General features: G+C 37.7%; 1 protein-coding gene across 2 annotated transcripts in view; it reads right to left on the reverse strand.

The window, feature by feature from the left end:
* Positions 1-6,664: 6,664 nt before the first annotated feature.
* CNTN3 (contactin 3) overlaps positions 6,665-20,262 on the reverse strand; it is a 250,576-nt gene continuing 236,978 nt past the window's right edge. For both annotated transcript variants that reach the window (XM_050957331.1, XM_050957330.1), the window contains exons 18-21: positions 18,433-18,619; positions 13,115-13,227; positions 10,387-10,555; positions 6,665-8,750 (exon numbers count right to left, since the gene is read on the reverse strand). In XM_050957331.1, the coding sequence (XP_050813288.1) occupies positions 8,647-8,750; positions 10,387-10,555; positions 13,115-13,227; positions 18,433-18,619 (573 nt within the window). In that variant the 3' untranslated portion in view covers positions 6,665-8,646. The remainder of the gene's footprint in view (positions 8,751-10,386; positions 10,556-13,114; positions 13,228-18,432; positions 18,620-20,262) is intronic.

Here is a 20,262-nt window from a genome sequence, read left to right on the forward strand (position 1 = left end):
CATTGAGCGTTTTGTCAATATCCACAACCAAAAGGAAAGGATACAATCTTCTGGCCAAGCACACATATAAACATGTGCCTTGGGCATTATGAAAGAGATGGATATACAGCAGGGTCCTCAGATTGGTGAACCTGTGTTATGACTGGCAGGCAAAGCTCCCCCAGTCAAAGCATCTGATATACCTTCAGACAGTTCTTCCAGGTGCATTACCCCACCCTTATCTTAAGGCAGGCTCTATGAACTAGCTCTTCTGTTCTGCAGGAGCTCTCTTTCTCTACAGGTTGAATTCCACTGGAAAATCAAAGTTAAGTAGAAAAAGATCATTCCTGCAGAAAAAGTGGAATGTTTAGTCTTTCAAAATAAGTGATTCATAAATCTTGTAAAATTGATTTGCTGGAAGTATCTGTGGATTGATACTTAGAAAAAAATACCACATTGCCACTAGGCTCATGTTGTTGTGAATTATTTAAAATATACTGTTTTGTTAGCGACTGATACCTATGCCAGTTAGTTGCCCCTAAATCCTCTCCTTTCTCTTTCATCATCACTGCAGCTATTCTATTATTTTTTTGTCAATTGCATTGTCTCTCCATTCCTATCCATGTTCTGCCTCTTGACAGATCCTTTTGATTCAGCATTTGTAAAATCCATCATTCCAATCCATCCTGGTTCGTGCCCTCAAATGTCAGTGGGAATGAAGGGTGCTAAGCAGCTTGTAGGATAGTCCTTAAAATCATAATGAGCCCCACGGGGCAGGAGCCATGCATACTCTTTGTACTGGGCAGTGCTGAACATACTGGTGGAGCTAAATGAATAATGGGTAGATTCCCAATGAAATGACTTCATGGTCATGCAGACAACAGTTCCAGTCACATTTACAAAATGTAGGGTGGTTAGGAGACTGTTGAGTGCACAGAGAGAAAAGGAATTTAATTCAAAGTGAGTTTGGCCAAGTTTTCCTGGCTCTCTGTGAAAAATGAAGAGAAATCCTCCCCATGCAAGACCTTTGTTAGTGCAGTCTTACAACAAAAGTACTCTCAATAAAAGAGAAGTCAACAAACAACAACAAAAACAGAGCAGATATTTTGAGTTAAGAAAAATAATTGTTTCTTAAGTCAGAGGTGTAGGGAAGGTGGGTGGGGGTGGGAAAGGGAGTACATTCTAGACCACACAAACCAAAGGAAGAGCAAATTTTAAAGAAAGAACTAGTGATTCTCTTTTGCAGGGAAGGAGATTTTATTGAGAGATTGTGAGGCAAAAGGAAGAAAACTAACACGACAATGGGGGCAGGAAATGTCAACTATTCTATGTAAACATACAGTACAGGGTGCAGGTCAGAGGGTGGGTGATAGCAAAACACTAATAAAAAGAGAGAAATTAAATGGGAACTCAAACACGAAGGCCCTAATCATATGCAAAGTCCCACTGAAATTACTAAGAGATCATGGCTTAGCTTTTGAAAAATGTAATTGCTTTGACTGAAGATTTCATAAACACAATTTGCCAATCTGGTTATGGAGGAAAGATGCCCCTTTTCACTTAGTAGTTATATAAAAAGGCAAATTGGTTCGTTAATGTAAAAAACATGCTCTGCCATTATCCTGTAAGGGCCTGATCCAAAGCCCACAGAGGTCTATGTGAGTCTTTCCATTAGGTTTAGATCAGGCCCTAAAAGACAGTCAGGAGAAAAGAGTCGGGGTATTTCAGGCTTCCATCACTTCCATTTATCAGGGAATTTCACAAACACACTAAACTTCTTCTTCTTGAATAGACAGAACTCACGGTGTGGATGTGTCTGAACTTGTTCCTTTGGCAAAGAAGAGATAACAAATGTCAGTTGGCATGAATCTACTGCACTGACAAACTTGGTTAAGCCCGTAACATGAAAACTACTGCTACAAAACAATCCCATGTTGGCCTGGTGAGCCGGTGGCTGCACTGCTATCCATGAGACCATGGTTACATCCTTGAGAGGCAGGCCCTTTCATTCTGGGAGGCTTGTTGTGGAGCAGATGCAATCCATTCCTAGGGAATGCCACAGCAATGTGTCTGGCAGCTTTGAAAGTCTCCGTCAATATATATAGGGGAATGCACACTAAGGGGTTTGGATGTCCATCCTCCATGACATTAATGAGAATTGGGCACCCAATTGCCTATGGCAGCTTTGAAAATCTCATCCAGCAAGTCAAAGGTGATGCAGTAACTGGCGCTTGGAGAATCAGCTCTCAGAGCTGAAAGGTGTTAGAGCTGAACTCAGACAGCCTGAGTGTAGGTAGCTCTAGGATGGACCTGATAAAGAAGTTGAAATAGGAATAATTTCAGAAGCACAAATGTCTTAGACATCTTTATATGCCATGCCTCCACTTTCCCAATGAGACCAAAGTGGCATGAGGTGTCTGAATGCAGGTTAAAAAGGGAAAACATGAACCATAAACCCCACCTTGGGAGAGCCCTTCACTAAGAGAGGAAAAGCCATGCAAGTGGATTTTAAAGAAAGCAAAACATTTAGTTCTTATAAGGTCTTTTTGCCTGTTTAGTAGCATTCGATATCAGATTGCCAGAAAAAAATTGTCTCTATAATGTACAGCCATAATGCACATTCAGTTATATCTGTGCTAAATGTAGCCTTTATATTGTTCTCAGTACTGCAGAGAATTTGCATAAAACAATAGAGGAACTTGTTTTTCTGAGAGCGTGCCTGCTTACAAACTCCTTTTACTTTCCCAATATTCCATTATTATTTATTTTAGACAGATTAATGTACTCCCTTATGCAGACTGGCTTCTTTTATTGCTTGTTATTAAGATGTAACATATATATGAAAAAACTGACAGGGACTGCCCACTTCTGCATTTCCCCAGTTAAAAGGTAAATTAAAGTTTAAGTTGAAAATGTAGATCTCCAATATTTCTTAAGGCTCATGTGACATTAGTTTTCAACTTATTTTTATTCAGAAAGAGCCCAACATTCCAACCATACATCTGAGAGAGCAAACTGTCCGAGAATAAAATGTGGGATTTAATTTCAATACCAGCCACATCTGAGAAATTCACACTTCAGAATCACAAGTATCATCCGTTCCCACAGATAAATCAGAGCTTAGACAGAGCCCAACAAGGCCCTTAGACTGAGCAAGAATAGGATTGACTAGGATAACCTTGGTAGGACATAGGTGCAGGGCTTAGAAATTTTGGACCAAAGCCTCCTGTGTTGCATCTGTGTAAATATGTAGTAACTACAGTAATTGATTTCAAGGGAATTATGCCAGATTCACACAGCTCCGAACTGGGACAAGTGGTCCATTTAAATATTTTTTTTCAATTAAATCTGAACTGGGAACTTGGAGTTTTTTCCATCCCTAATTTGTATGTGTCATTTACACAGAACTACAGCACATTTTATATAATGACAACTTAAATCACATTCCATCAAAAGTCTCAAGTCTAAAAACTAATGAATTAAGACTTTTCAGCAGAGCACCTTGCTATCGTACTTCATTAAGTTTCTAAAGAAAGGGACGCTATTCGGACACCTAACATAGATGCTGTATTTCAATAGCTAATGTCACCACTGTCCTGCAAGCCATGCAATCTAAACACTTCAAGCACGGCATAGTGATTGCTGGATCTGTGACTACATGGTTACAATACATATCTGCTTTCATGCACATAACACCTGTATATCAAAGCATGGTCATGGGTAGGAGGGCCTAAGAGCTGACTTATTTCTTTGGCAAAGCTGAAATAACTCCAAGAGCCTGTGTTTGTGATGCCAGAGTTGATCTGTTGCTGCTCAGTTTCACGACCTGTCTTCGAGTCTCTGTTTTGCAGACTGTAATAAAGGCTTGGATTTATCTTTCAGAGCTTTGGCCAACCTCTCCATCACCTTCAGAATTATTGATTTATATTACCATAGCCTTTTAGGGAGGCAGTGCGGCCTAATGGATAGAGCATGGACCAGTCAGGATCTGGACCCCATTGCACTGGACACACTATTTTTCAGTGCTTCTTTTGGCTTCAGTATAAAGTTTTGGAATCATTAATTATATTAGAAAGATACAACAGGATGGACAGATTCCCCCTTCGCACCCCCCCCAGCTATGCTACATGCTGCCTAAATGAATACAAATTAATGTTTAAACAATATTATTTATAATAGATTGCTCTATTGCTCCCACTCAAACTAACTATGCTCCATTAATGGGGCCTCAAATGATTCATCATCATTTGCACCATCTTGGAATTATTGATATAATGTAGAATTGGTTAGTTTCATTGTAAATGTTTTTTTTCCCCACTTACCAATAAAAAAGCAGAAACACTTTCGCATTCACACTTCGTAGTCACACAGTGATATCAACCATTTTACATAAATCATATGAATAATTTTCAAAGTTCTTTCATGTAATTCCTAGGGGATAGATTTTTAAACAGTGGTCTACAACATGGAAGGTGTGCAGAAAGCGGTCTGGTTAAAGTCGGGATGGCAATTTGGCTGACTATATGAAATATTTCAAAAGAGACTGAGACGTGGCTTTTTTCCAGATATTGTTACATTTACCATCACTGGCCATTTCTTCTTCTCTGCAATACTATCCCAAAGACCCCCACCAAGTACTATTTTCCCACCTCACACTGCATATCGAAGTGAGTCCTGCTTTGATAAATACATATTAACCTTGCCAGACTCTTAAGATAAGGTGCAGTTTCACAAATGGAGTTCAGCTTAAACAAAGATCCATCAGAGCCTTTGGGAAACCACAGTGCAAATGCTTTTTTGGATCTCATTTCATCACAAATGTACTGGCCAATTCACAATCCTAGGAACAGAATTCAAAAACTTGCTCAGCCAAGAAAATGGTCTATCCATTGCCTTTTGATTTCCTGTCATGCAACCTTGTAAAACATGTTGGGATTACTAGCCTTCAGTGCAACATTTGGAACAGCTCTGTACTACATGGGTAGAGGTCATGTAGTCTTATTTGGTTCATAATTAGCTCTTTTAGTAGACTCAGAATATGCTGGGTTTAGAAGCAACTGGCAGGACATGAAGGCCATGCGTTCTTCTTAGTAACATTGCCTAGCTGTGCCAAATGCCATTTTAAACATAAGGTTTAAATGGCAGAAAAGCCCAGGTTGGATTTTCCTTTAGTTTGGCTTGAGAAGGCGCAGCTGAATTTTTTGAGCAGTAGCCAGACCAAACAGGTCTTACTATTTCTGAGATAGGGCGAAGGATCAAAATATGAGCAAATGCAGCTTGGGTAGGGAAGATAAGAAACTAAAGAAGGGAATGGATAAGAATGAACACATAACATTTATGAACTTAGTGGGACAGTAAAGCTACTCACATCAATGTTTACAGGATTGGAGCCTTAAAACTATGAATCTAGCTTCTGTGTCCCGACCTTGCATATCTTGCATGCTAAAAATGAATACTTCGTTACTAGTGACAGTTAGGGACATAAAAGGGCTGTCACTTCATTGCATTTCAATGCACATTCCATACCTTTTAATAACAATAATGTATAATAAAAAATTCTCATCTCTTCTATAATACACGCCATCATATGCCAGCAATGCCCCTCTGCTATGTACATTGGCCAAACTGGACAGTCACTATGGAAAAGGATAAACGGACACAAATCAGATATTAGGAATGGCAATATACAAAAACCTGTAGGAGAACACTTCAACCTCCCGGGCCACACTATAGCAGACCTTAAGGTGGCCATCCTGCAGCAAAAAAACTTCAGGACCAGACTTCAAAGAGAAACTGCTGAGCTTCAGTTCATCTGCAAATTTGACACCATCAGCTCAGGATTAAACAAAGACTGTGAATGGCTTGCCAACTACAAAACCAGTTTCTCCTCCCTTGGTTTTCACACCTCAACTATTAGAACAGGGCCTCATCCTCCCTGATTGAACTAACCTCATTATCTCTAGTTTGCCTGCATATATATACCTGCCCCTGGAAATTTCCACTACATGCATCTGATGAAGTGGGTATTCACCCATGAAAGCTCATGCTCCAAAACGTCTGTTAGTCTATAAGGTGCCACAGGATTCTTTGCTGCTTTTACAGTCTATATAGCGATCTCAAAGTGCTTTACAAAGGAGGTATCATTTCAATTTTACAGGTGTGCAAACTGAGGCACAACTAGGTGATGTGACTTGCTCAAGATCATTCACCAAGCAACAGCAGGACTGGAAACAAACTCAGGTGTCCTGAGTGCCAATCTATTGCTCTATCTTCTAGGCAACACTGCCTCCCTTCAAAATAAAATATTAGGAAGGGAAGTGGAGAGTCATCAAAAACTAACAAATGTTTAAGGACTAAATGTTTCAGGAAATGGGCCCAGGCAGATTTATATTACAGTATAAGAAATATTTGAAAAGAGTAAGTCAACCTAGTAAAGTCAGTGAGAATCTGTTGACTTTGGCTCAGGCCTAAGGAGAGTAGAGATGGGGAAAAATTAGAGAATTGGCAGTTAGCAGGAATGTTAAGAATATAGGCAAGTGTTGTGGTTGGACATCTCTACAATGTGCTCTTCTGAGTACAAATATGTGATTTTGAGAGGGCAATATATTTTGAAATAGTCCAATATTCCTCAATGTTATAAATATTTTATTGGAATAATAGAAAAAAATACATACAGATAACCATAGGATACACACACAACTGGAAGTTTAAGGATAAATTTCATACTTTTCAATATGAAACAAGATACTCAGTACATATCTCATGGAGATATATAACAAAGTTAAATAATGCAATAGAATAATCATGAAAATGACACTGCAGAATTTCTTAAACAAGAATAGAAAGATTCACCTTTCACTGCATGAAACTGAACTATATATTTACTAGGAATGTCTGTTTCCCGCCCTTTGTGACTGTTTAGAAACGTCAATGGTTAGCCATACTGAAAAAACAACTAGCCATTTATGTTTTTTTTTTACTATGTATGTACAGTATATACAGATCTTGCTCGGATAGCTAGCAAGATAGTTTGTGTGTTAGATTAATGTGAATTTGATATCTGAATGCATATTAAAACATTACTACAGTGATGTCAGAATTTTAATGATATTGGTTCACTTGAGGTTGACATTTTTGATTTTTTTTGTGTCCTTTGAGATTAAACCGAAAGAACAGAATATCATTTTTATGTTATATGAACATTTGACACTGTGTAATTTGCTATTCGCCTGAAAGCTGTCTGAAAGGATAGAATAACGTATGATTTGTCTAAGCTTTGCAAATGTAGAAAATCAAATGTACCAGGTTTGGCATCTCTTTTATATATTGCTATGGAACATATAGATTTAGAACAATCTCTGTAATAACAAGGACAAAAAGTCTTTGTTTATATATATATTTCTATATATCTAGTAAAAGCTATAGTATATTGCCATAGTAATACCAAGAATTATATGATGTTCATGGGATTTATTACAGAATGCCAGCCCAGCTGAGAGAGGTGGAGCTGCTTAGACACAAAGGTCCCTTTCAGCAACCAAAGGAGAAATCTGGGTAGCAGCAATGCTAAAAGGGAGCAGAGGAGTAATAGCATATATTGAATCAGGCATAGTTTGCAATGTGACATGGTAGACAAAGGGCCAATGTAATTTTGGGCTGAATATTCAGAAGAAACACATCACAGAGCAGGGAGGCAACAGTACCTTTCTATAAGGCCACGGTGCATCTGCACCTAAAATACAGTGCTCAGTTCTGGGCACTGCATTTTCCAAAACATCCTGGGATGTGGGAATTCAGAGAAGGGCAACAAAAATGAGCTGGGAGCGGGAACGATCAGGTTATGAAGACAGAATATACTGCTAAATATGAATGCAATAACCTGGCAAAGAGATGGATGAAGTAGGGGAATGAGAAAAAAATCTATAATTAATTCACATATATATAAATGGAGAGAAAGGACTTGTGTTCTCGAAAGGAGGTCTAAAAATGTATGCTGACTATGAGGAAAAAGAGAAAACCTTTGAAGTGTGGAAACGCTGTCTCTTGGACTTTCAAAGGTAAATGGGACAAAACATTGACAGGAGATGGAATAGGTCTTTTCCATCTCTAATACCTATGATTATCTGGTAGATTTAGAATAGATTATATAAAAGGACAGTATGCAAGCTTATCTGAACATACTTGGTAAACACACTGCTTTTAAAAGATTTAATCGGTCTAAGATTTGTCATTAGATTCCAGTCAAATATGCATCTATTTTCATCTGTTTGTGTGGATTAGAATTATTCTATCACAATGACACGGGACATACTCATAACAATTTAGTGTCAGTGCCAAAAAAAAAAAATGGAGTTCATCATAGATCCAAGGTGTATCTCAGACTCTGTGAAGCTCTCAAACTGTAGCATAATACTCTTACTCTCATTTACATCAGATTTGACAAATGTATTATGTAAACTCCTTTGGTTCAAGTATTAAGGCATTTTAGATTCCTTTAAAAGGATTTACTGAATTTTTATATGGTGGGTTTTTTTTTAAATTTAACCTACAATGGAATATGAAGTATTTAAAAACACAGAGTTGAAAAAAAACCCATGCATAACCACTGCATTTTTTTTAAAAAGCACTTTTGTAACTGATTTAATGTATCCAATGAATGACAATGTATCACCACAACACTGCATTAAAAGTCAAGAAAGGTACTATCTGTATGAAGCTGGATAAACTGTAGATGTTCAAGACTGATGCACCAGAACCTCTTGCATCCATACCTGTGACAAATGAAAAATTTGGGATTAAATCAATGCAATATATATGACGTCTCAATACATGTTACCAATAAGGACTCTGGCACAGATCCTCAAAGCTATTTAGGCACCCAACTTCAGTTAAAAGCAGCGGGAGTTAGGAACCTAGATACCTTTGAGTATCTCGGCCTCTGTTATTTTCCAGATAAGATTTATTACAGTTCTTCATTTCAGCTAACCAATGCAAGATTTATCAAATAATTCTGAATATTTATGAAGAATTGAAATATATTCACATTTCAGGAGGATTCACGGAATTGTCTTCATCTTTAAGATTATAAATGAAAAAAGAGAGCCATATGAAAGTGAAAATCTGATTTTTTTAAGATACATACACACACACATACTTATGTATATATGTAAAATCTCTCTCTCACTCACACACAGACTATCTAGCCCTAATTTACCCGGTAATTGACCAAACCAAAAGAAGGAAGTTTATCATGAGTAAGGACATGTGAAGGTTAATTGGTTTCCTTTTTATTAACTTATTACCATACAGCGTACAAGCATGGGTTTTTTCATTTTAATCAATAAGGAATCCATTCATATAAAGACTGGCTCCTGCAACTGCTAGCTGTGGGTACCAGGCACAAAGTCTAGTCATGACTCAGTCAACTAAAACAAAATAGGTGGTGTTAGAAAATACTGGGAACATATATATAATTAGTGGTGCCATTTAATGCCTATTGCTGAAGCACTTTAATCCCAAATGTATAAATGATTAACAATTTCTCTGTTAATTTCAGATGCTAGTTAGCATTACTTTGCATTATGAAACTCAATTAAACTAAGCTCAAGTCAAGTTCATGATCCTTATGCTATTATGTCTGTTTTGTATCCTGTCATTGAGGTACAGAACTTTTATGAAACATTAGCAGAGCAAAACCTTTCACAGATTTTTTTCAGGAGGCACACACTTGGCCAAATCCTCAGCTGGGGTAAATCAGTGAAGCCCCATTAACTTCATGTTGAGAAACTCTAAAGCCTGAGCATTTCCAGAGTACTATATTAGCGTTACTTAATGTCCTTTTCCGAACATTGTCACTACCTGCCTTCTTTCTAGATGGCCTGGGAGTTCAAGTTAAGGTTATCTAGCCAGGAACACAAGTGAGTTGCTATCTTCAGTTCTTTGATCAGCCTGCAGTAGGTACTTATGTAACAAGATGACATCACCTTGAGTAGAGCATCAGCACATTACTTACTTGGACTCTCACAACCTGGAGCAACAAAGATCAGAATTTATGCTCCTTGTGCATCTGCTTTTCCACTAAGTTTTGGAATGAAATGTCAGACAATACGTCAACAGAGGAACCACCACACTGTTGACAGGGCACTGATCTAGGAGTCCAATGACTTGGGTTCTCTTCTCAGCTCTGCCACTGACAAGCTGTGTGGTCTTGTGCAAATCACTCCACCTCTCTGTACTTCTGTTTCCCCCTCACACTTTGCCTGTTTAGAATGTAAGTTCTTCGTGGCATGCATCATCTCTTACTAAGCTGCATGTATGGTGCTCCGTACTGTGGGGTTCTGATATCGGTAGACTTCTAGGCATTACTGTACAACAAAATAATGACACCTCATATCAGTGACTACATACTAGTCAGTTTGGGAATCCTGATCTCATCACTGCTAGTGCCATCTCCACCATCAGATGTTGCTTTTACTTCTATGATGTAATCCTCATTGAACGGGAGTAAAAGTTCTGCTGATGTCGTATTTGTGGTCAGTTCATTCACACGGTTTTGATTGCTAGTCCTGTACAAAACCTGCAGAAACAACAACAAAACCCAGAATTTTTGGTGATGTTGCATGCAGTTTTTCTTTCACCATGTACTGCTCCAAATTTTGTTTTTTTGAAAAAGGGTTAAATTCTAAAAAAATACGGGGGGAAAAATTCTCAGTTCTGGTTGACTTCATGTATCAGAATTATAATCAATATCTAGAAAGGCAATAAAAGCAGATAACATTAATTAAGCTCTTTTATCCCAGCTTTAATCTAAAATGGCACAATATATAATGATAACAAATGAATAATATATTCTCTTGAGTTTCTTAGTAATGTATTGTTCTATAAATTATCCCTCCACTTGGAATCTGTCATTATCTAGATCAAACACTTCAAGCAAAAATAGTAAGGGGACACAGAGAACAGAATTAATAAAAATGTGGAAATTATGGGCTACACTGGAAGAAGTTCTGTAAGTGTTGAATGATTATTCTGTCATGGAAATTTACTGCATGTGTTCTGCTGCATTTTAAACACTGGGAGCTATATCCAGCCCTGGGTTATGTCAGCTTCCATTGAGTAATCCAGGATTGCAGCCCCCCGTGTTAAAAAAATTGTCCTCGGAGGACAAAGGGTATTGGTGGTGGTGTAACAGTAGGCCAATGTGCCCACATCCCCAGCTTCCAGAGTGGGTGGCCTAACTGAGAAAATAGCAGAATAGCATCCATCAGAGCAATTTTTGCACTCCAAGTCATCCTTGGATGCCAGGGCTAATGGCACAAGAATAACACAACTTCCCAATGGTATTGGCAGGAATGGAGTGAAAAAATAGCAGAAGTCCACTGGAAAGGTAGGCATGACATCCCACCATAAGTTGTCAATGCCTATCTACACTACAGGGACAAGTTTATTGGGCCAAATTGTATTTAGTTGGTGAAAGAGACAAGCTTCTGAGCTACACAGAACTCTACTTCAGCTCTGGGTAGGAGAACTCGATGTACTTTGAATACTTGCCTCCAAAAGAAGTTGGTCCAATATAAGATATTACCTCACTCGCCTTGTGTGTCTGATTTCCTGGGAGCAACACAACTACAACAACACTATCTACATTATGACAGCCTTCTGCATTGCCCTATAGGTTGCAGTGGTGCTCAGAATTGTTATAGCATTGCATGCTCCAACCCCACCCTTGGCACATCCCTCCCACTCTCAGCCCCACCTCTGAGCCAACACATGCCCCTGAAACCATGACTCATGTGAGGTGGACCTCAGGGAACAATTTTATGGCTTTCTTCCTTTATAATGGCTGTGCTGGGAGAATCCTCTCCTGGCAGATGTGGGCTTTCAGGGCCCTTGATGCTGCTCCAAGGCCCCTTCATTGGTGTAAATGGTCTGAAGCAGGGGTAATGATCTCTCCTCTAAGTGCCTAAGTCACTTCTTAAAATGGATTTTAGGTGCTTCTGAAATCTTTACCCAGTTTAACAAGACTTCAGTAGTAGGCATTTGTATTGTATTTATTGAAGCTACAGCCAAGGCAACCTAATGCTGTGCCAAATACTGCAGAAGAGATAGTTCTGAATCTGTTGCATTCCAGCTATGCCCTGCAAGCCCAATGACCTAATTTTCCAGGTGTCTTACATAGGCTGTAATCACCCATCAGTCACTTGTTAACACAACCCAGAATGGCTCAAAACTGTTGCCAGTATTCAGATTTGTGATGTAAATACTGTTTACAGCAGTGGTCCCCAACACGGTGCCTGCGGGCGCCATGGCACCCGCCGGGGCATTTATGTGCGCCCGGCTACTGACAAAGGAGCGCTTCCGCCGGACAACCTGCCACCGAGGAGTGAGGCCACTGGGCAACCAGTCACTGAAATGCCACCGAGAAGCGATAACACCAAGAAGCGTTGCCGCCGAAATGCCGCTGCTCCTCGGTGGCATTTTGCTGGCGACGCTTCTCGATGACGCCGCTTCTCGGCGGCATTTCGATGGCTGGTCGAACGGCGCCCATGACACTCTTCTGGGAACATGAATATGCTACTGCAACAGAAAGGTTGGGGACCACTGGTTTACAGTAATAACATCAAGGATTGAAAATCAATGTAGCTCTGTAGAAGCACTCTCTGTAATTTACCAAGAGATAGCAATTGTATAGGGCCCATATAGATTTATAGAACTCTCTGAACATCTGTTTGCTGCTAGAATACTAATAACAATGGAAGTTTTATCAAGGCAGTGGAAGTTTTCCCACAGTAGTTAAAAAGCCATGAAATTATCAATCTGACACATGGCCATCGGTTTGATAAAATGGGCCAACATTGTAGTTGTGCAGATTTCCACCAGCCAAGGATCTGGCTCACTTTGTTTTGTTTCAAATGAAATCATTTAAACAATGGCTTTAAAAAGGAGGTGCAGTAAAGATGTTTTGGGAGTGGTATCATGCACCCCACATTCAGGAGTTCTGCAAAATGGTTACATCTGCAAGCATTTTAAACTCTAAATTTGCTGCCTTGGAAAAAAAACATGAAAAACATGAAAAAAGCTTAAAATGAAAGTGTTTGTTGCCATAAAGTACTCTAGCTGTACTGTTTTTACCTACCCTATATCCAGTTACTTCGGATTCATTCTCCATTGCTTTCACTTGCTCCCAGTTCAGTACTACCCTGGAGTCTGTAACATTCCATATAACGTTTCCTGGAGGCTGACTGGGTGCTTGAAATACATAATGAAAGCATGATTTTAATTTACTTGGCATTAGTGATTTATTATACAGCAGCAAATAATAGTTCAGGTAATTGACTGTCATGACATGTTAGATGTAAAAGCAACTCAGATAGAGCATCATCACTTGTAGACTGTATGGTTCAGAGACTAAATTGGAAAAACAGAAGAAGAGATAAATAGAGATGCACAAAAATGTTATTTCTGACTTATCAGTCTATGGTCCTTCATTGAACATGGCCAGATAAAAGCTTTTGTATCAAGATATAAAAATGATGAATTAGAACAAATTATAAGAGGAATGATGATACAGACCTTTTATATCTTTAACATTCTGTTAAGACTAAAAATATTTTGCAATGAATAACTTCTTTGACAAATTTAGTCTTTCTTCATTTGAATTTATTGGTTACGGCAAAAGTATTTGACATTTCTTTTGTTACTTTTTTTTAAACTCTGGTATGATTATGAAGAGTTATCTGTAAGTTTTCAGTAATTCCCATTACAGCTGCAGTCAGACTGGTCATTGGTCAGATAAACTATGTAGTATAATTCTTTCTGTTCTCTGACAGGATAAGGCCAAGATTTTAAAAAAGGACTAGTAAATGTTGGGTGCCCAAATTTTTGATACAACTTGAAGGGGCCAGATATTCAAAAACAAGCTCCCAGCCTCTGAAAATTAGGATCCCTTAAAGTGTTTCAAGTTGTATATTTAGAGAATGAGGCATCTAGAGTCACCAGTCATTTCTGAAAATCTTGTCCTGAACACATAAACACACTTGAAAAGTATAACAGCCTACTAATGGTATTAACTAATAGAGTTAGCTATTGCTTAAAGCGCATAAGTCCAAGCTTTGGCGCAGAACAGTCAATATCAAACTATGGTAATGACCTCTGGTGGAATTTGTAGTATAAGCATTTTGAGTGCAAATACTCACCAGAACAAAACTAAAATTGTTTCACATATGAAACTTCGTAATTTTTCTATGAACATAATTGTCAGTAAATCTGGATTCACGTATGTTCATACAAAGCAGACACAAAAGCAAATATTATCTTTTTTCAGTATTTTCTTTGCTCTTATTACTGAGGATTTACTTTGATGAACTAATATCCAATTTCTATATATAAAAAAGGAGTTTGTCAAATAAAGTTTTTTATACTCGCGAGCTGAGTGTTATAGCGTATTTTAGTAATTATCACTCACTGATATTAAGATTGGGTTTGAGAATTAATAAATCATTCCTTTAAACCCATAGCAAAATAGTAATATGACATCTGCAAACAAGTGGAAAAATGCACAATAATTATGCATAAATCATAGGCCTTTACCACTTGACTTACAGATGTAACTAACAAGTATAGATGTGCAAATAATCAATTTTTTGGTTCAGTGGATAAACCAAAAAAAAAAAAAAGTTGGCTGTATTGGATCAACAGAAACGATTAAAAAAAAATTCACTGACATTTGAAAAGTAAAACAAAATTATCATTTCAGATCAAATGAAATGTTTTTTTTTTTAATCAAAACAAAACATTCCATTTTATTTTGAGGTTTTAAACCTTTTAAATGTTTTAATAAAAAAACTTTCCAAAACAAAAATCAAAATATTTTGTTTCAGAAATGCCAATATGAATTGTTTTGATATTTCTCATTTTTTTATTTGACAAAAACAATTTGCCAAAATTGACCCAAATTGATGAATTCTTTCATGACCTGAAAGAAGTGGAACCTGCATTTTGTGCGCACACACACAAAAATTGCATGACAAATTTTGCCCAACTCTAAGCATGTGAATAGAGTGCAGAACATATGTTCTAATGAATTTTACATATATCGCAAGTACTCAGAAATGTTAAATTGTTTTATCATATGGTTCTATGAGTGAAGACTTGCACAGTTGTTTATCTGAACTTTTGAATAATTCAAGGTTTTTCAGGAACAACAGTAATTCTTGATTTTTTGTTTAAAAATATTAATTTGCATAAAGATAAAGGCACAATTTAATGTTTAAACCTAAAATATGTTGCAAAAATATTCTGTCAAATATTTGGGATAAACAGAATATCACTTATTGAAAAAATTCAAAGCCCTTTTTTCTGAAGAAAAATTAATTCTCCCCAGAACAGTTAACATACCACAGCCAATGTTTGGAAAGTGATAGCTTTAGTATACCATTCCACTGACTTCTCTCCTATGCAATTAACTAAAAAGTTCTCTTGCACAATGCCCTTGACTTAACCCAACCTCTAGAAGCTGAATTCACAGTTTACTGGCTTTATATTAAGTTTATAATTAATAGAACTATGGTCATTTGAAAATGATCTTTGCCTCTCCAATGACTATGACAGTAACATGATAACCGAAATGAGAGTATTCTGCTGCAGGAGATATTACAATAACTGGCTCCTTCTTGCTTCATTTCAGGATCTTCTTTACCAGTTGCCAAGCCTATACAGAAACTTATATTTGCATCTCTCTACGCCACATCAAGAAGTTTCAATTAAGACAGAGCATCTAATCATTATAGACCAACTGTGAGATAATTGACCATGATGGGAATTATGAGTCCCATGCTGAACTGAAGCCTATTAAAAATGAAATGTGACTGGTTGACTTTCCCTCAGAGAGTTCTAATTAGGTTTATTCCTGTCATGATGACACAAAATGTATTTTACCATTAGGTTTATGGGAATTAAAATAGGGGAGTTGTTCTGATGGATCAATATATTGCACTTCTGCTTTTAGTTCTGCCCAATGGGACTGAAAACAATGAAGTTATTAGGGCAAGTTTTAACAGCCTTTGCTAGGAGGTCACCTTCAGTGATACTCTTACAAGGTTAAAAAAAAAGGTGATGAGACTCTCTTAGAAATATGAAAATATGCATAATATTTAACAAGGGAAACACTGTTTCCAAAGTGGTTGATACAGAACCTGCAATGGAAACAATTTAGTATGCCTTAAGCAGTGTTTTTCAACTGGTGCTTTCAGACCCCTCAGCCTTGTGGTGAGTGTAATGAGAAGCAATCACTGGGGCTGTGAGGCAAATTTTATAACAATCTAATGCAAAGAAAATCTTGCTTTCCCCCTTTCTGAACACCCTTACCCATGCAAGTCAAACACCCCCCCCCATACATTTATATCGGCTTAGCACTGAAACACTATTTTTTTACTCTTACTTTTATAAGATATGAAGGGCAGGGGGGGCACAATTTTTTTTTTCATTGAATAAGGACTTGCCAGCCTGAAAAGGTTGAGAAACATTGGCTTTAGGCATCATGCATTGATTATGAAGAGAACGTTGACCATTATACATATAGATGTGAAGCTGAACGCTCATGATGCATGACTATGGTATGTGACTTGTATGTTTCATGTTAGAGGTTAATATTAACTAATATCTTATGGGTTGCATGGAAAAATGTGGAAAGTGCAATTGTAACATATATAATCATATGGACAATATGAAGGGCATTATTCAAAAAGATCTGATGGGGTATTGGTGGGAATTAAAAGGCTTAAAACGTGAGCTGACAGAAGAAAGGGACACTTATTTTCAACAACTTTTAATGAAAAATGTGTCTATGTTTCACTGAAATTTTTGAATTTCAAATTCTTCAAACAGTTCTACTCAAAAAAAAGTAGAGAATGAAAAGAAAGGGATGAGATGGTGAGGAATGTTTCATGAGTGGAAGTCTGGAGCAATTCTGAAAAAGCTGTGTTTGAATTAAATTTTCCTTAGAGAAGATGAGAAGACTTGAAACATTAAAATTCTTTGTATGAGTACTAAAGTTGTGAAGAAAGCTCTTTAGTTTCACTTAATCTGAGTGATACAAAAATATTTCAAATTTCCACATACTTCTGTTGAACCATAATCTAATTACTTTTATTACTCACTACCAAAATATTGGTGTGTAGCTAGAAACTTTTTAATCAGCCTGTTCCATTTACCAGATGTATTCATTCAGGGCCAAATCCGCAGCCCACTGAAGTCAATGGCATGAGGCCTTAATTCAATAACTACCACAGTCAAGTGGTTTTGTCTCTCATATATTCTTCCAAGATACCATGTCACAAAATTAGGACTGCAGCATCAGTGAATGGGTCAGGCAGTAATCAGTGGACTTTGGAAGAAAACTTACATTTATACAAAAATATGAGCAAAAAGGCTCAGTGCAATGATAGTTAAACTGGCAGTCGTGTTTTTACTTAACACTTTTCGATCTGGGATATAGTAAAATCGACAATACTATAATGCAACCATTCTAACAAAACAATATTTTGTATTTCTTTGGAACACTTTTAAAATTCAAATGGGCAAAATCCTGCCTGCCTTACTCATGTGAGTATCTATAATGACGTTAACTTTATTGGGGCTATTCTTCAAGGGCCAGAGTCTGATAAACTGGATCACATAATGGGATTGGCCACGGGACTACTCAAGATGGACCTGCATTATTAAATATATCAGAGTCTCTGAATATATATTTGGTCCTTTATTCAGATTTACTTGTGGATTTATGTTAGTTAAAAAGCAAAGCTTCAACATCTATGGCATTGATTCTGAACTGTGTTTAAACATCAGAACACACGCAAAACATTTCCTGATCTGTGGATATTATCAAAGCCTTTCTGAGTTATGTGTGTGTTCTCTGGACTTAAATCTTGTTTTGGTAGTAAAGTGGTATCTTGTGAGTAATTTGGGCAAGAGAACACAAGAGTCAACATGAGTGATTGTTTTGCATGAACTGCAGTCCACCTCCAAAGTTAGACTCTAGAGAACTTATATTATAAAGCCATGAAATATTCAGTGAGTTACTTGGTTCCATATAGCAGAAGATTGTTTTTCAACATCATAAAATCAAATCTGACTTTTGAAACTTCTCTGTCAGTAAGAAGAATTTAGCAGTCCAGATTCATAAACGTTTGGAAATCAGTGGTGGTGACTTTCAGTTAGTCAGGTCCATGAGCATGTTTGATTTTTGCATAACCATGATCATGAATAACATCCACAGAAGTGGGTGTTGGCTCTGGGCTTGAATTTGAAAAAGTGTGAGGGTTCTATTTTATATGAAAGTCTGGTTCATTTGTTCCTCTCATCATTCCCAATAATGCACATGTTCTCCCTTTTGCCTGCATGTGATGAAAACCCATGATGGCCCTCCCCTCATTTATTTAGACTGATGATACCCACGTGTCTTTTTTGTGGTGGCATTGACTGTGCCGCTAAAGGGTCCTGACCCAGCACTGTTGTATGCCCGGACAGCTGTGTAATATGCTAAGTTGCTCTTCAAGTCTGTTATTCTTACTGATGTCTCATTTCCTGTAGCTTTTACACTATGTGAAGATTCTTCTTTTCCACCATTATTCCAGTACCTGACCTATGATACAAAACATAAAACGTTTTTGTAACAAAATGTTCATACGCAGTATTATGTCTGATTCCTGTAAGTGCTTTTTTGTCTCTTGAAAATGGTAGAATTACCTTAAAGTTTCAGAAATAATACATATCCTATGAAAATAGCATCCCTATTGCCTATCTGGCTTTACCTTTCATACTAATATTTCTTTCTTAGTGTAGTTAAAGAAAAGAGGAAACTAAAATGTTAGAGACTATGAATGAAAAAGACGACAGAGGAAAGCATTAGTTCATCATTATATTCTCTGCCCTGTGCCGAATGGCTGTTTGCTTCAACCTTCTCCCTCCCTTACAGCCTCTTCACCTCAACTTCCCTCCATACGTGCCCTTCTTATCCTCATCTTCCTGTTCTGTCTCCCTAACCTTCCTTTCTCTTCAATGTCACCTCTCCCCTCACTTTTCTACCCACGTAGCTGAAACACTCTTAACCAGGCCCTCCGCCCCCAAAATAATAGAACTAACATGAAGTTTGCTGCTAAGATCTTGTTCACACTGTTTGTGTGTTCTACCCCTTCTCCCACCCCGTGTCTGCCTCATCTATTTAGACCGTAAGCATTTCCAGGCAGGGGCTATCTACTATTTGGTGTTTGTACAACACTTATCACAATGGGGCCCCATTCTTGGTCCTTAGGCAGTATCGTAACAAACACGATTAACGAACAATAATACAACACACACTAAACTCATTAGAACACTGTATCTTATAAAACAATTCCCATTGAAATTAAAGCTGTCATTCAAAAAATGTCAGCTTGCGGCAGACAGAGAGATAGAGCCATGACTGCCATCACAGGGATCGCTATACAATACACACCCATTCTGGTGGGTTCTCAAATATATTTGGAAAGAGACACCAAGCTTAGTCAGAGGGAGAGAGAGAGAAAGAGAGAGAGAAAAGAAAATTCTCTACTATATAGAACCTATATATTGGACATCTGTGTCCCTAGCCTCTGTTTGCCAGCAACTGGGAATGGGCGACAGGGGATGGATCACTTGATTACCTGTTCTGTTCATTCCCTCTGGGGCACCTGGCACTGGCCACTATTGGAAGACAGGATACTGGGCTAGATGGATCCCTCCATCCCCTTAGTTGTTTATTTTCCAAACTGAATAGCCCCAGTCTTCTTATCCTCTCCTCATATGGAAGTTGTTTCATATCCTTAATCATTTTTGCTGCCCTTCTCTGTACCTTTTCCATTTCTAAAATATGATATTTGAGATGGGGTGACCAGAACTGCATGAAGTATTGAAGGTATGGGTGTTATGGCATTATGATATTTACTGTCTTAATATCTAAACCTTTCCTAATAGCTCATAACAATCTGTTAGCTTTTTTGGACTGCTGCTGCACATTCAGCAGATGTTTTCAGAGAACCATCCACAATGATGCCAAGATCTCTTTCTTGATTATTGTGCTAATTTAGACACAATCATTTTGTATGCATAGTTGGGATTATGTTTTCCAATGTGCACTACTTCGCATTTATCAACATTGAATTTCACCTGCCATTTTGTTGCCCTGTCACCCAGTTTTGTGGGATCCCTTTGTAGCTCTTCACAGTCTGCTTTATTATAGAATAATTTTGTATCATCTTCAAATTTTGC

The sequence above is a fragment of the Gopherus flavomarginatus genome, chromosome 6 (genome assembly GCF_025201925.1).
Source record: "Gopherus flavomarginatus isolate rGopFla2 chromosome 6, rGopFla2.mat.asm, whole genome shotgun sequence".
NCBI lineage: Eukaryota > Metazoa > Chordata > Testudines > Testudinidae > Gopherus > Gopherus flavomarginatus.